Here is a 16174-nt window from a genome sequence, read left to right on the forward strand (position 1 = left end):
ACAACTTGATGGATCATCCCTCAGTTTGCGACGCTCCCCTCTTGGCCTCCTCAACAACGGCACAGATCCTCAGAAGCAGCCTCTCTAGATCCTGTACCGCAGTTGCCTGTTCCCAGCACTTCTCAGCCATGATGCTTGTTAACAGTGTCTTGTAGAAGTTAGAAGAACACAAAACCCGCACAGTGTGGGGAGTTCAGATTTCAGACAACCTGCATGTGTTGCTACAAAGATCAGTATCTCCATGCAAGGGGTTCTGACTGACAAGAAGAAACAACAGTAAAAAAAGCAGCGAGTGAAAGCAACCAATGCCAGATTCTGCTGGTGTTGGAAAGAACGGAAGAGGAGTGTGATTTGACTTTTGTTCCCAGCAGAAGAGACGTGCAGCATCAAGTTTCCACCATTTCGATATCCTTTTCAAAAACAAATACTTTCCTTCTTTCCAAAGTCAAAACAATGTCGCCATCATTGGATGGGTCAATGAAGACTAGAAAGTAGGAAAACACCTAATTTAAAGCACAAGTGCCTTCTGAAGCTTTGAGCGAACCATTCAAAGTCATTGAGTCAGCAAATTCCCAAGTCTTTCTAGCTTAGAGCACCATCTATCTGGTAAGAGGCTGGGAGGGCTTTCTGTTTGTTTGCGTTTCACAATGGAAGCAATCATTTCTGCGGTTCTTGGTGATCTTGTCGGCAGAGCTATATCCTTCGTGGTCAAGAAGCTCCGCGAGCAGACAACCTCTGAGGAGGATCTGCAGAGGCTGCGCCAGCTGCTTCTGAGGGTAAGTGCCGTTGTTGAGGAGGCCGAGGGGCGGCGTGTCACAAACCGAGGGATGATACATCAGGCTAGCACGATGAGAGAGCAAATGTTCAGAGGGTACTACCTTCTTGACACCTTCAGGTCCAGAGAGAAGGAGGCCGATGATGAGGAGGTGAGTCGCTTCTTGTTTGCTCAATCCAATTTCAATCCGGCTAAGCGTATTCGCTGTCTTTCTAGCAACAGTCAGATTGAGAGCACGGTAATTGGTAGAGAAAGCAGTCAGGAGTTGAAACAGGTTGTTCTTGGCCTAGAAAGCGTGGTTGCTGATATGAAGGAGTTTGCTATATTTCTGATGAGCTACCCTCGCATGTACCAGCAACCCTATGGGGCATATTTATTTGTGGACAAGTATATGTTTTGCCGCCAAATGGAGAGGGAACAAGCCATCAGCTTCTTGCTACAAGCTGAGCCTCCAGGGAATGGAAATGTGGGCGTCCTTCCAATTGTTGGTCCTGCACGAGTTGGGAAGAGCACTCTTGCGGACCATGTTTGCAATGATGAGCGTGTGCAGAATCACTTCTCCTTGATCTTGCTCTACACTGGAAACGACCTTAAAGATGAAACAGTGACAAGTTTTAGAGATCATTGTACGATCAAGCATCAAAATATTGGCTTGGATGAAAAAAGGTTGTTGGTTGTCATTGAGCTCTTAGGGGATGTGGACAAAGGGGCATGGAAGAGGCTGCTACACTTGTATGAACTATACATGCCACATGGGAGCAAAATCATAATCACCAGCCGATCAGAGAAGACGGCCAGTCTTGGAACAACGGAAGCTGTCAGGCTAAATTATTTGTCAAAAGAAGCTTACTGGTATTTCTTCAGGACGCTCGTGTTTGGTAGCACGGATCCGGAGGAGCACCCAAAGCTAACATCCATTGCCATGGAGATAGCCCTAGAGATGCGTGAATCTTTCTTATACGCATATATCATTGCTGCCTTACTGAGAGAAAATATTAGTGCTCGGTTCTGGTGCAGGGTTCTCAGACACCTTAGGGAGCACAGGCAGAAGAATATCTTGTTGTTAGGTGAATGTCCTGTTGATGAAGAACAGCCACGGTATGTTTGGAGCATGGCCAAAAGGCGGCAAGGTTCTGAGGATATTAAGTTCTATCTGCAAGGGTGTGACCCTCAAAAAGGGCCTGCTTCTCATGGCGAGATTCCAAAGATAACAGTGATGGATCTTATATCTGGCACCTGGAGTGCTATGCCACGGGGAAAATTTGAGGTCTTGTCCTGGAGGTCTGTTATACCACCGTACTACAGCTACACAACTGTTTGTGAGTTTGTCCGGCACGAGAGTAGTACCACAGCATAGATGAAGAAGAGGAGCGCTCTTTGGCACCGTCGTGACACTGCTTTGAATTACTGGTGGTTCTCTTCTTGTCTTATGGACCATGGTTCACCAGATTGGTAGATGCGACTTCCTTGCTTTGCTGGTGTTAAAGTTGGTGTATTTAAGTTGATCTGGTTCTTGACTCGAGCTTATATGGAGTATATTGTAACTGGTACCTAATTACTGGTTGTGCTTACTTGTATGGAGCTAGGTGTTAGTACATATATGGCTCCTTAATTACCGGTTGAGCTTATATGGAGCTAGATGTTTACATAGGGCTCCTTAATTGCCGGTTGTGCTTGTAACCACTTGTGTACTCTTCATCTGAATAAACAAGCCCTTGACTAAGTAGCTGATATTTCTGCAGACTCTCCTTTCACTTACTGTATAAAGTTGACATATCTTGCTAGTACTAACATCTAGTGTTGTTTCCAACCACTCGAGAAGCCCGTTTTGTTTACACGAATGACGGCACCGCTCAGAGAGGGCGATGAAGGGCAAGTACCCTGTGCGTCCTCAACATCGGCACAGATCCTCAGAATCAGCTGGTGCAACCTCTGCAAATCGTGCTGCGAAGTTTGGCAGCTTTCAGCCATGATGCTGGTTAATGGTGTCTTGTAGAAGACAACATCACTCACACGAGTCTGGGGAGTTCAGTTCAGGCAACCTGCATGCCTTGCTACAAAGATCAGTAGCGCAAGTGAAAATAAACACAGATAGCTGGAGCTAACAAGATAAAAAAACAGCTGAAAGAGCAGAGTGAACAAACACAACCACTGCCTGATTGCGCAGGTGTTGGAAAGGACCGAACAAAAAAGTGATCTCACTGTTGATCCCAACAGGGGAAACTTGCAGCTTCAAGTTTCCACCACACTGACTTTTATTAAATCAGAAATAAATACTTTTTTTCTGACATAACAGTGTCACCTTCGTTGGCTGGGTCAAACGCCTATTCTTTGAATTTTTCGCACAATTGCTTTCTGAAGCTTCCTACTGACCGTTAAAAGTCACCAAGTCAGCAACAAGCCATCAAGTGTTTGTTTGGTCACCAAATGGAGAGGGAACAAGCTGAGCAGAGAAGATGGTTAGTTTTGGAACAATGGAAGCCATCAAGCTAATTTTTTTGTCGAATAAGCTTACTGGTATTTTCTTCAAGATGCCCGTGTTTGGAAGCACTGATCCGGAGGAGCACCCAAAGTTAACATCCAGAGCCATGGAGCTAAGCCCTTGAGACACAGATCTTTCATCACCGCATATGTTGCTGCCGCATTACTGAGATCAGATCTCAGTGCTTGGTTGTGGCGCAGGGTTCTCACACACACGAAGGCGGATATTCAGAAGAATATCTCATGGTTAGGTCAATATCCGGTCAATGAATACCAGCAGCCCTGGTCTCTATATTTGGAGCATGGCCTAAACAAGGCAAGGGCCCAAGGATCTTAAGTGTTTGATGCGACGTGGTTGCTACCAAAAAGGTCCTGCTGCTCATGACGAGGTTCCAAGGATATCAGCGGTGGATCCTCTATCCGGTACCTGGAGCGCTCTTCCACGGGGCAAATTTGACGTCTGGTGCTGCAAGTCTCGTATATACTGTACCAAAGCTACACATACGACTGTGAGTTTGTATGGGAGTGAGCAAACACAACCACTGCCTGATGTTGATCCCAGCAGGGGAAACATGCAGCTTCAAGTTTCCACCACGCCGACCTTTGAATCAGGAGCAGATACTTTTCTTCTGTCCTAGCCGCCTTTCTCTGATTTTTTTGCATGATTGCTTTCTGTTGCTTTCCACTGACCGTTTAAAAGCCATAGAGTCAGTAGCTGCCTAACTCCATCCAGCTTAGAGTACCATCTAGCTAATCTGAGGCTTTGGAGGAGGTCCTGTTTGCTCGCACTTCATAATGGAGACATTCATTTCTGCAGTTCTTGGTGATCTTGCTGGCAGAGCCATATCATTCGTGGTCGACAAGTGCCGTGAGCAGGGAACCGAGGAAGACGATCTGCAGAGGCTGCATCAGCTGCTTCTGAGGTTACGTGTCATCATCGAGGAGGCCGAGGGGCGGTGTGTCACCAACCGAGGGATGATCTGTCAAGTTAGCATGATGAGAAAGCAAATGTTCAGAGGGCACTACCTACTCGACACCTTCAAGTGCAGAGAGAAGAAGACCGACGATGAGGAGGTGAGTCGCTCCCTGTTCATTCAATCCAAATTTAACCCCGCAAAGCGCTTTCGCCGCCTTTCTAGCGGCACTCAAATTGAGAGCATAGAAATTGGTAGAGACATCAGTAAGGAGTTGAAACAGCTTGTTCTTGCCCTGGAAACCGTGGTTGTTGATATGAAGGAGTTTGCTATATTTCTGATGAGCTATCCTCGCATGTGCCGCGAACCTTATGGTGCATATTTATTTTTTGACAAGTGTATGTTCGGTCGCCAAATGGAGAGGGAACAAGCCATCAGCTTCTTGCTACAACCTGAGCCTCTAGGGGGTGAGAATCTGGGTGTTCTTCCGATCGTTGGTCCTGGACTTATTGGGAAAAGCACTCTTGTGGAACATGTTTGCGACGATGAGCGTGTGCACAATCACTTCTCCTTGATCTTGCTCTACAATGGAAATGACCTTAAAGATGAAACTGCAATGACTTTTAGAGATCATTGCGTGGTCAAGCATCAAAATATGGCCTCGGGTAAAGAAAGGTTGTTGGTTGTCATTGAACTCTTAGGGGATGTGGACGAAGAGGCATGGAAGAGGCTGCTGCATTCTGCTGAAAGTTGCATGACAAGTGGGAGTAAAATCATAGTGACTAGCCGATCAGAGAAGATGATCAGGTTTGGAACAGCGGAAGCTGTCAAGCTAAGTTGTTTGTCTGAAGAAGCTTACTGGTATTTCTTCAAGATGCTTGTGTTTGGAAGCACGGATCCGGAGGAGCACCCAAGGTTAACATCCATAGCCATGGAGCTAGCCCTCAGGATGTGCGGATCTTTCATCTCTGCATGTGTTATTGCCGCTTTACTGAGAGAAAATCTCAGTGCCTGGTTCTGGTGCAGGGTTCTCAGAAGCTTTAGGAAGTACATGCAGAAGAATTTATTGTTGTTCGGTGAATATCGTGACGTGGATAAGTCTCGGTATATTATGACCATTGCTGAAACACAGCGAGTTTCTAAGGATCTTAAGCTCTTTCTGCTCTATCCTAGTTATCAAAAAGGGCCGGCTGCTCAGGGCGAAGTTCCGAGGATAACAGTGGTAGATGTTCTATTCAGTAGATGGAGCACTGTGCCACAGGGCAAATTTGAGGTCTTGTGCTGGAGGTCTGTCATACCACCATACTACAACTATATATATGTTTGTGAGTTTGTGCAGCACAAGAACACCACACCGTAATACTCTTCTTGTATATTCGATCAATTATGTTTGGCTTACCAGATTAACATGTATTAGACTTCCTTGCATGTTGTTCTAAATGTCGGTGCTTGATTTTAGTTGATCTGGTTCTAGACTGATTGATCTTATACGGAGTATACTGCAACTAGAACTCAGTAGATCATCATGTAGGGCTGTGATTGTAATCACTTGAATACTCTTCATCTCATTGAATAAAGCCTTGGAATAAAATCTAGTTGATATTTATGCGGACTCTGTTTTCACTTTTTTTTTCAAAGCTGATATATCTTGCTAGTACCTTGTTTCCAAAGAACGGCTGCATCACTCAGAGATTGTGCAGGATGAGAACAGGGTGAGCAGACACAACCACTGCTTAATTTCGCAGGTGTTGGAAAGTATGGAGGAAAAATGTGATCTGGCTATTGATTCCACTGGTGCAAGCATTCAGCGTCAAGTGTCCACCATGTTGACCTCTAAAGCAAAAACAGGTACTTTTCTTCTTCTGTCACAACAATGTCACTTTCATGTAGCAGCAATAAAAACTAGGAAGACACCTACTTTCTGAAATTCGTAACACAATTGCCTTTTGTAGCTTTCAGCTGACCGTTCAAAGTCACTGAGTCAGCAGCTTCCTAATTTCCTCAAGCTCAGAGCACCACTAGCTGGTGAATGGCTGGGAGGGTTCCTGTGTGTTTGCACTTCACAATGGAGGCAATAATTTCTACGGTTCTTGGTGATATTGTCAGCAGATCCATATCTGTCTTGGTTGGCCAAGGAGCAGAGGATAATATACAGAGGCGCCGCTAGCTGCTTCTGAGGATATCTGCTGCTGTCGAGGAGGCCGAGGGGTGTCGTGTCGCACACTGAGGGATGATCCGTCAGGCTAGCGTGATGAGAGGGCAGATAGAGAGTCCATGAAGACTAGAACACCCGATGGGTCAATGAAGACTAGCTGGCCATTCAAAGTCATCAAGTCTGCAACTGCCTAATTCCTTCAAGCTCAGTGCACCTGACTTGGCAACTGCTTAAGTCCTTCAAGCTCAGACCACCATCTATCCGGTGACGGTGAGAGGCTGGGAGGGGTAGTTTGCACTTCGCGATGGAGGTGCTCATCTCCGCAGTTCTTGGAGATATTGTCAGCAGAGCTATATCCGTTGTGGTCGACAAGTGCCGCGAGCAGACAACCACCAAGGAGGATCTTCAGAGGCTGCGCTAGGGAATGGAGATCCTGGTGTCCTTCCGATCGTTGGTTCTGCACTTATTGGGAAAAGCACTCTCGTGGAGCATGTTTGCGACGACGAGCGGGTGCGCAACCACTTCTCGTCGATCTTGTTCTACACCGGAGACATCCTCAATACAGATGAAACGGCAACAACTTTTAGAGATAACTGTACAATCAAGCACCAAAACATCAACATCGCCTCGGTTGAGGAAAGATCCTTGCTTGTCGTCGATCTCTGTGAAGACTTCGACGAAGACACATGGAGGGGGCTGTTGTGCTCTTCCACGAGATCCCTGAAACCTGGGAGCAAGATCATAATCACTAGCCGATCGGAGAAGGTGGCCAGTCTCGGAACAACTGAGGCGGCCAGGCTAGAACGTCTGCCCGAAGAGGCCTATTGGTACTTCTTCAGGACGCTGGCATTCGGTAGCACGGACCCCGAGGATCACCCGGAGCTGACGTCCATTGCCAATTGCCATGGAGCTCACTGTTGAGATGCGTGGCTCATTCATGAACGCGTTCATCAGCGCCGGCCTGTTGCTGGGACTGGGCGCAGACCGTCTCTGCGCCCGGTCCTGGCGCAGGGTCCTCGCACATTTCAGGGACTACTTGCAGAAGAACACCATGCTGCTGGGCGGCGAGTACCCTCTCGACCTCCAGTCCTGGTACGTCTGGAGCATGGCCCAAGCGCCGTGTCTGGGTCGTCTCAAGCTGTTCCTGCTGTGCGATAGCTACCAGAGAGGGCTGGATGATCGCACTGAGGCACCGAGGGTGACGGTGGTCGACCTCCTGTCCGGGACCGCCGCCGCGCCATGGGGCAGGTCCGAGGTGTTGTTCTGGAGGTCCCTCATACCACCGTACTACAGGTACGTGTATGTGTGCGAGTGCGAGTTTGTGCAGCACAAGAACAAGAAGACCACGATCGAAAGTGAGCCGTAGAGGTGGTTCATGCATGTTCCGAGTTCTTGATTGACCGATCTTATATTGGAGTATGTCGTGGTTGGTACCCGGCCAGCAGCTCAGAGTGTAGTTACAGTCATTTCTTGGACATATGTCCTGCTAGTACGTCTCAATCATCTGAGATTTCTTTAAGTCTCATTTGATTTAGAAAAAATGTAATTTTATTTACAGAAAATGGCTTACCAGATATGCATGTGTGCTAAGACTTCTGGTGTAGTAATCTATTGTAGTGCTTATAATCTATTGTATTACCAGAAATGTAATTACTTAATGTGCTTATAATCAATTGTATACTCTTCCATATAAAAAAAGCCTTGGAATAAGATCTACTCCCTCCATTCCTAAATATTTGTCTTTTTAGAGTTTCAAATGAACTACCACATACGGATGTATATAGACATATTTTAGAGTGTAGATTCACTCATTTTGCTTCGTATGTAGTCACTTGTTGAAATCTCTAAAAGGACAAATATTTAGGAACGGAGGGGGTAGTTGATAGTAATGCTGACTCTGTTTTACCTTGTTTACAGTGACTTGAGAAGGCCATTTCTTTTAAGCAAACGGCCGCACTGCTCAGAGACTGCAGAAACAACCACTGCTTGATTCTGTAGGTGTTTGGAAGCATGGAACAAAGTTGTGACCTCTAAATCACCATGTAGCGTCAAGCTTCCACCATGTTGACCTCTAAATAAAAAACTGGTACTTTTCTTCTGTCAAAACAATATGTCGCCTTTATTGAATGGGTCAATGAAGACTATGAGAACACCTATTTTCTGGAACTTACAGCACAATTGCTTTCTGAAGCTTTCAACTGACCATTCAAAGTCACCGAGTCAGCAACTGCTTAAGTCCTTCAAGTTCAGAGACACCATTTATCTGATGAGAGGTTGGCAGGGATTCCTGTTTGCTTGCAGTTTACAATGGAGGCACTCATTTCTGCAGTTCTTGGTGATCTTGCTGGTAGAGCCATATCCTCTGTGGTCGAGAAGTGCCGTGAGCAGAGAACCGCGGAAGAGGATCTGCAGAGGCTGCACCAGCTGCTTCTGCGGTTACGTGCCATCGTCGAGGAGGCCGAGGGGCGGTGTGTCACAAACCGAGGGATGATCTGTCAGGTTAGCATGATGACAAAGCAAATGTTCAGAGGGTACTACCTTCTCGACACCTTCAAGTGCAGAGAGAAGAAGACCGGCGATGAGGAGGTGTGTCGCTTCTCGTTCGTTCAATCCAAATTTAATCCGGCTAAACGCTTTCGCCGTCTTTCTAGCGACACTCAAATTGAGAGCATAGAATTTGGTAGAGACATCAGTAAGGAGTTGAAACATGTTGTTATTGCCCTGGAAAGCATGGTTGCTGATATGAAGGAGTTTGCTATGTTTCTGATGAGCTATCCTCGCATGCACCGCCAACCTTATGGTGCATATTTATTTTTGGACAAGTGTATGTTCGGCCGCCAAATGGAGAGGGAACAAGTCATCAGCTTCCTGCTACAAGGTGAGCCTCTAAGGGGTGAGAATTTGGGTGTCCTTCCAATTGTTGGCCCTGGACTTATTGGGAAGAGCACTCTTGTGGAACATGTTTGCGACGATGAGCGTGTGCGCAATCACTTCTCCTTGATCTTGCTCTACAGCGGAAATGACCTTAAAGATGAAACTGCAATGACTTCTAGAGATCATTGCGTGATCAAGCATCAAAATATTGCCTCGGGTAAAGAAAGGTCGTTGGTTGTCATTGATCTCCTAGGGAACGTGGACGAAGAGGCATGGAAGAGGCTGCTGCATTCGGCTGAAAGTTGCATGACATGTGGGAGCAAAATCATTGTGACTAGCCGATCAGAGAAGATTGTCAGGTTTGGAACAACGGAAGCCATCAAGCTAAGTTGTTTGTCTGAAGAAGCTTACTGGTATTTCTTCAAGATGCTTGTGTTTGGAAGCACGGACCCGGAGGAGCACCCAAGGTTAACATCCATAGCCATGGAGCTAGCCCTCAGGATGGGCGGATCTTTCATCTCTGCATATGTTATTGCCGCCTTACTGAGAGAAAATTTCTGTGCCTGGTTCTGGTGCAGGGTTCTCAGAAGCTTTAGGAAGTACATGCAGAAGAATTTATTGTTGTTCGGTGAATATTGTGATGTGGACAAGTCTCAGTATATTATGACCATTGCTGAAACACGGCGAGTTTCTGAGGATCTTAAGCCCTTTCTGCTCCATCATAGTTATCAAAAAGGGCCTGCTGCTCAGGGCGAAGTTCCGAGGATAACAGTGGTAGATGTTCTATTTAGTAGATGGAGCACTGTGCCACAGGGAAAATTTGAGGTCTTGTGCTGGAGGTCTCTCATACCACCATACTACAACTACATAAATGCTTGTGAGTTTGTGCGGCAGAACACCACATCGTAGTTCTCTTCTTGTATACTCGATCAATTATGTTTGTTTACCACCAGATTGGCATGTATTAGACTTCCTTGCAAGTTGTTCTAAATGTTGGTGCTTGATTTTAGTTAATTTGGTTCTAGACTGATCGATCTTATACGGAGTATACTGCAATTAGAATGCAGTAGATCATCATGTAGTGTTATGTTTGTAATCACCTGTATACTCTTGATCTCAATAAACAAATCCTTGGAATAAAATCTAGTTGATATTTCTGCAGACTTTTTTCACTTTTTGGGCAAAGCTGACATATATTGCTATTACCTTATTTCCAACGAACGGCTGCACCACCCAGAGATTGTGCAGGATGAAAGAACAGTTGAAAGAACACGGTGAGCAGAGACAACCATTGCTTGATTGTACAGGTGTTGGAAAAAACATAGGAAAAAAATGTGATTTGGCTATTGATTTCAATGGTGCAAACATGCAGTTCAAGTTTCTACCATGTTGACCTCTAAATCAAAAACAGGTACTCCCTCCGTCTGGAAATACGACGTATTTTAGTTATAAATACATTCATTTTTAGCTATTTCCGCGACAAGTAATTCCGGACGGAGGGAGTACTTTTCTTCTGTCACAATAACGCCGACTTTGTTGAATGGGTCAATGAAGACTATTGAGGAGAGAACCTATTTTCTGGAAGTTACAGCATCATTGCTTTCTGTAGCTTCAGCTGGCCATTCAAAGTCATTGATTCAGCAACTTCCTAACTCCTTCAAGTTCTGGTGAGCCTGGGAGGGGTTCCTGTTTGCTTCAAGTTTATGATGGTGGCACAATTTTTTGCAGTTGGTGATATTGTCAGCAGAGCCATATGCTTCGTGGTCGAGAATTGCCGTGAGGTTATGTGCCATCATTGAGGAGGCTGAGGGGCAGCGTGTCACTAACCGAGGGGCGAGGGATGATCTGTCAGGTTAGCATGATGATGAAGCAAATGTTCAGAGGGTACTACCTTCTCGACATCTTCAAGTGCAGAGAGAAGAGGACTGACAATGAGGAGGTGAGTCGCTCCTTGTTCGCTCAACGCAAATTTAACCCAGCTAAGAGTTTTAGCCGCCTTTCTAGTGACACTCAGACTGAGAGCATGGTAATTGTTACAGAAAGCCAGCAAGGAGTAGAAACAACACTCATGACAATCTGGGGGTTCAGTCGACCTGCATGCTGCTACAAAGATCAGTACCACAAGTGAAAATCCACACGAGAGTTCGGGCCATCAAGATGAAAGAACAGCTGAAAAAACAACACCACTGCCTGATGGACTGGGGTCAGGTGTTGGAAAGAACAGAAGAAAATGTGATCTCACTGTTGACCCCAACAGGTGGAAAACGGGGCTTCAAGTTTCCACCACGCTGGCCTTTCAATCAGAAACAGTAACTTTTCTTCTGTCGTAACAGTATTGTTCGCTGGTTCAAACGCCTATTCTCTGAATATTTTGCACAGTTGCTTTCTGAAGCTTTCAACTGACCTTTAAAGTCATGAGTCAGCAACTGCCTAACTCCGCAAGCTAAACCGCAGTTGCGTGTTCACAGCACTTCTCAACCATGATGCTTGTTGACAGTGTCTTGTAGTAGAACTTAGAAGAAAACAACACCCGCGCAGTGTGGGGATTTCAGATTTCAGACAACCTGCATGTGTTGCTACAAAGATCAGTATCTCCATGCAAGGAGTTTTGAGTTTTGACTGACAGGGCGAAACAACAGTAAAAAAACACAGTGAGTGAAAACAACCAATGCCAGATTCTGCTGGTGTTGGAAAGAGCAGAAGCGTGTGATTTGACTTTTGTTCCCAGCAGAAGAGACGTGCAGCATCAAGTTTCCACCATTTCGACATCCTTTTCCACCATTTAGACATCCGTTTCATTCAAAAACAAATACTTTTCTTCTGTCAAAACAGTGTCGCCTTCAGTGGATGGATCAATGAAGACTAGGAACACCTATTTTCTGAAATTTAAAGCACAAGTGCCTTCTGAAGCTTTCAGCTAACCATTCAAAGTCATGGAGTAAGCAAATTCCTAAGTCTTTCTAGCTCAGAGCACCATCTATCTGGTAATAGGCTGGGAGGGCTTCCTGTTCATTTGCGCTTCACAATGGAGGCAATCATTTCTGCACTTCTTGGTGATCTTGTCGGCAGAGCTATATCCTTCGTGGCCGAGAAGCGCAACGAGCAGACAGCCGTGGAGGATCTGCAGAGGCTGCGCCAGCTGCTTCTGAGGGTAAGTGCTGTTGTCGAGGAGGCCGAAGGGCGGTGTGTCACAAACCGGGGGATGATACATCAGGCTAGCACGATGAGAGAGCAAATGTTCAGAGGGTACTACCTTCTAGATGCCTTCAGGTGCAGAGAGAAGAAGACCGGCGATGAGGAGGTGAGTCTCTGCTCGTTCGTTCAATCCAAATTTAATCCGGCTAAGCGCTTTCGCCGCCTTTCTAGCGACACTCAAATTGGGAGCATAGAATTTGGTAGAGACGTCAGTAAGGAGTTGAAACATGTTGTTCTTGTCCTGGAAAGCATGGTTGCTGATATGAAGGTGTTTGTCATAATTTTGATGAGCTACCCTCGCATGTACCGCCAACCTTATGGTGCGTATTTATTTTTTGACAAGTGTATGTTCGGCCGCCAAATGGAGAGGGAACAAGCCATCAGCTTCTTGCTACAAGCTGATCCTCTAGGGGCTGGGAGTTTGGGTGTCCTTCCAATCGTTGGTCCTAGATTTATTGGGAAGAGCACTCTTGTGGAATATGTTTGCAATGATGAGCGTGTGCGCAGTCACTTCTCCTCGATCTTGCTCTACAGCGGAAATGGCCTTAAAGATGAAACGGTGATGACTTTTAGAGACCATTGTGTGATCAAGCATCAAAATATTGCATCAGGTAATGAAAGGTCATTGGTTGTTATTGAGCTCATAGGGGATGTGGACGAAGGGGTGTGGAAGAGGCTGCTGCACTCTGCTGAAAGATGCATGACAAGTGGGAGTAAAATCATAGTGACTAGCCGATCAGAGAAGATGCTCAGGTTTGGAACAACGGAAGCCATCAAGCTAAGTTGTTTGTCTAAAGAAGCTTACTGGTATTTCTTCAAGATGCTCGTGTTTGGAAGCACGGACCCGGAGGAGCACCCAAAGTTAACTTCCATAGCTATGGAGGCAGCCCTCGGGATGCGAGGATCTTTCATCTTCGTATATATTGTCGCTGCCTTACTGAGAGAAAATCTCAGCATCCAGTTCTGGTGCAGGGTTCTCAGAAACAATAGGAAGTATCTGGAGAAGAATGCATTGTTGGCTGGTGAATATCTTCACGGGGATAAGCCTCGGTATGTTTGGAGCCTTGCTCAAACACGGCGAGTATCTGAGGATCTTAACCTCTTTGTGCTACATGATATTTACCAAAAAGGGCATGCTGCTCAGGGCGAGGTTCCGACGATAACACTGGTGGATGTTCTATCGAGGACATGGAGCACCGTGCCGCTGGGAAAATTTGAGATCTTGGGCTGGAGGTCTCCCATACCGCCATACTACAACTACGTATATGCTTGTGAGTTTGTGCGGCACAAGAACCCCACACCATAGTTCTCCTCTTGTATACTCGATTAATTATGTATGGCTTACCAGATTGGTACTCCCTCCGTTCGGAATTACTTGTCTTGGATATGGATGTATCTAGAAATAAATTACTTGTCTTGGATATGGATGTATCTAGAAATAAAATACATCTAGATACATCCATTTCTTCGACAAGTAATTCCGAACGGAGGGAGTATGTATTAGGCTTCCTTGCATGTTGTTCTGAATGTTGGTGCTTGGTTTAAGTTGATGTGGTCCTAGACCGATCGATCTTAGATGGAGTATACTGGAACCCAGTAGCTCATTCTGTAGGGGTGCCCTAATTACTGGCTTTGTTTGTAATCACTCTTGTATACTCTTCATCTCAGGAAGCAAACCCTTTGAATAAAGTCCATGTGGGGTTACCTACTTATTGCAGACTATATTTTCAATTTTTGGACAAAGCTGATATATCTTGCTAGTACTAATATCTTTCCAGTTACGAATCATTTGCACGAAATTGCCGTGCAGCTCAGAGGCAGGACAAGTACCCTCGACATCGGCGAGGGAGGATCACCGGATGCAGATGCTACCCCGCAGTTGCCTGCATGACCAACTACGGTCTGGGGAGTTCAGGCTAACAAGTTGGAACAACAGCTGAAAGAAGAACACAGTGGGCGGACATAATCACTGTCAGATTGGGCAGGTGTGTGGAAAGAACAGAAGAAAAATGGAAACCTGTAGCGTCAAGTTTCCACCGTGTTGACCTCTGAATAAAAGCCAGGTACAGTACTTTTCTTCTGTCATAACTCATAACAATATCACTTTTGTTGGATGGGTCAATAAAGAATTAAAGATTAGGACAGCCATCATTTTCTGAAACTTATAGCACAATCTTCGGTCATAACATTGTTGCCTTTTGTTGGACGATTGGATAGGTATATTTTCTTAAATTTGGTATACAATTGCCTTCTGAAGCTTTCAGCTGTCCGTTCAAAGTCACCGAGTGAGCAACTGCCTACCTGAAGACTCTTTCAAGCTCATAGCACCATCTATCTGGTGAAAGGCTGGGATAGATTCCTGTTTTCTTGTGCTTCACAATGGAGGCGCTCCTATCCGCTGTTTTGGTTGAGAAGTGCTGCGAGTAGACAATCGCCAAGGAGGATCTTCAGAGGCTGCGCCAGCTGCTTCTGAGGATATCTCATCGAGCATGTTTGTGATGATGAGCGGGCGCGCAATCACTTCCTGTTCTACACCGGAGACAGTCTTGTTACAGATGAAACGATAGCCACTTTCAGAGACCGGTGTGCAATCAAGCACCGAAGCATCAGCATCGCTGTATCAGTTGAAGAAAGATCCTTGCTTGTCATGGAGCTCCCCGAAGACATCGACGAAGGCTCATGGACAACCGAGGCCGTCAGGCTAACACGCCTGCCTGAAGAGGCCTACTGGTACTTCTTCAGGACGCTGAGTCGCTGACGTCCATCGCCATGGAGCGAGATTGAGACCGCCGTACTGCAGGTACCTGTATGTGTGTGAGTGCGAGTTTGCGCGGCACTAGAACAAGAACACCACGATCTTCAAGTGGAGTATGTTGTGGTTGGTACCCGGCCAGTAGCTAGCCCATCGTTTAGTTGCAATCACTTGGTGTATATACATACTCTTGTCTGAACAAACAAGCCTTGGAATAAAATCATTTCTTGGACAAGGATATATGTCTTGTTAGTTTTTTTTTTTGAGGGGCATATGTCTTGTTAGTAGGTCTCAATAGTCTGAGATTTCTGTAAGTATCATTTGATTTAGAAAACTGTAATTTTATTTACACAAAAATGTAACTGCCTGCACTATTATGCTTAAAGAAAATCTCTGTTGAGGTGTTGATAGAGATATAGATGGACCCTAATCGCCAAACCTATATCGGCTTATTGCGAGAGGGAGCCTGGCCTCGCCTCTGTCACTGGGGTCGCTCACATCTTAGTGGGTCGACCGATTAAACCGGTTTTGGGAAGGTTCTACTGACCGGTATCGACCGGTTTTAGAACCTTCCATGTAGTATACTTATCAGAGCAAAAACACTCAGGGCCGACAAGTCTGGGGGTGATTTATCCGTGATTTGATCCATAAGACGACATTTGAGTGGGAAAACTATACTTTCCTCCTCTCTTTTTTTTCTGCCTATGTTGCTTCTGTTTTCTCTTTTTCTTTTTCGTATTCCTTTTCTTTTTTAATACATGTCTAATTTTTTCAATATGTGTTATACTCTATTTGTATATACATGGAATATATTTTGATGGAACTTGAACATTTTTCAAATATATCATGAGTTTTTTTTGAATAGTAGTTTTTGAAAAAAAAATATCCATGTTAAACATTATTCAAATACACGTTGAATTTTTTTGAATGGTACTAAATATTTTTTTAATTACTTGAATATTTTTTACATTGTACTCCCTCTGTAAAGAAATATAAGAGCACTTAGATCACTAAAGTAGTGATCTAAA

The 16174-nt window shown here is 45.3% G+C and overlaps 2 protein-coding genes and 1 pseudogene across 2 annotated transcripts; all 3 read left to right on the forward strand.

Moving 5' to 3' along the window:
* Window positions 1-539: 539 nt before the first annotated feature.
* On the forward strand, window positions 540-2483 carry LOC119288245 (disease resistance protein RGA2-like). Its single transcript, XM_037567879.1, has one exon. It carries the CDS (start codon window positions 648-650, stop codon window positions 2130-2132), a length of 1485 nt encoding a protein of 494 aa, XP_037423776.1. The 5' UTR covers window positions 540-647; the 3' UTR covers window positions 2133-2483.
* A 1329-nt stretch (window positions 2484-3812) lies between these two features.
* LOC119288252 (disease resistance protein RGA2-like) lies at window positions 3813-5690 on the forward strand. The gene has a single exon (XM_037567889.1). It carries the CDS (start codon window positions 4052-4054, stop codon window positions 5528-5530), a length of 1479 nt encoding a protein of 492 aa, XP_037423786.1. The 5' UTR covers window positions 3813-4051; the 3' UTR covers window positions 5531-5690.
* Window positions 5691-5927: 237 nt separating this feature from the next.
* LOC119355029 lies at window positions 5928-15174 on the forward strand (annotated as a pseudogene).
* The last annotated feature ends 1000 nt before the right edge of the window (window positions 15175-16174 follow it).

Source organism: Triticum dicoccoides, chromosome 1A (genome assembly GCF_002162155.2).
Source record: "Triticum dicoccoides isolate Atlit2015 ecotype Zavitan chromosome 1A, WEW_v2.0, whole genome shotgun sequence".
Taxonomy (NCBI): Eukaryota; Viridiplantae; Streptophyta; class Magnoliopsida; order Poales; family Poaceae; genus Triticum; species Triticum dicoccoides.

What these genes read in the sequence shown, in the direction of transcription:
- LOC119288245 (XM_037567879.1), top strand. Translation starts at nt 648, where the DNA reads ATGGAAGCAATCATTTCTGCGGTTCTTGGTGATCTTGTCGGCAGAGCT.
- LOC119288252 (XM_037567889.1), top strand. Translation starts at nt 4,052, where the DNA reads ATGGAGACATTCATTTCTGCAGTTCTTGGTGATCTTGCTGGCAGAGCC.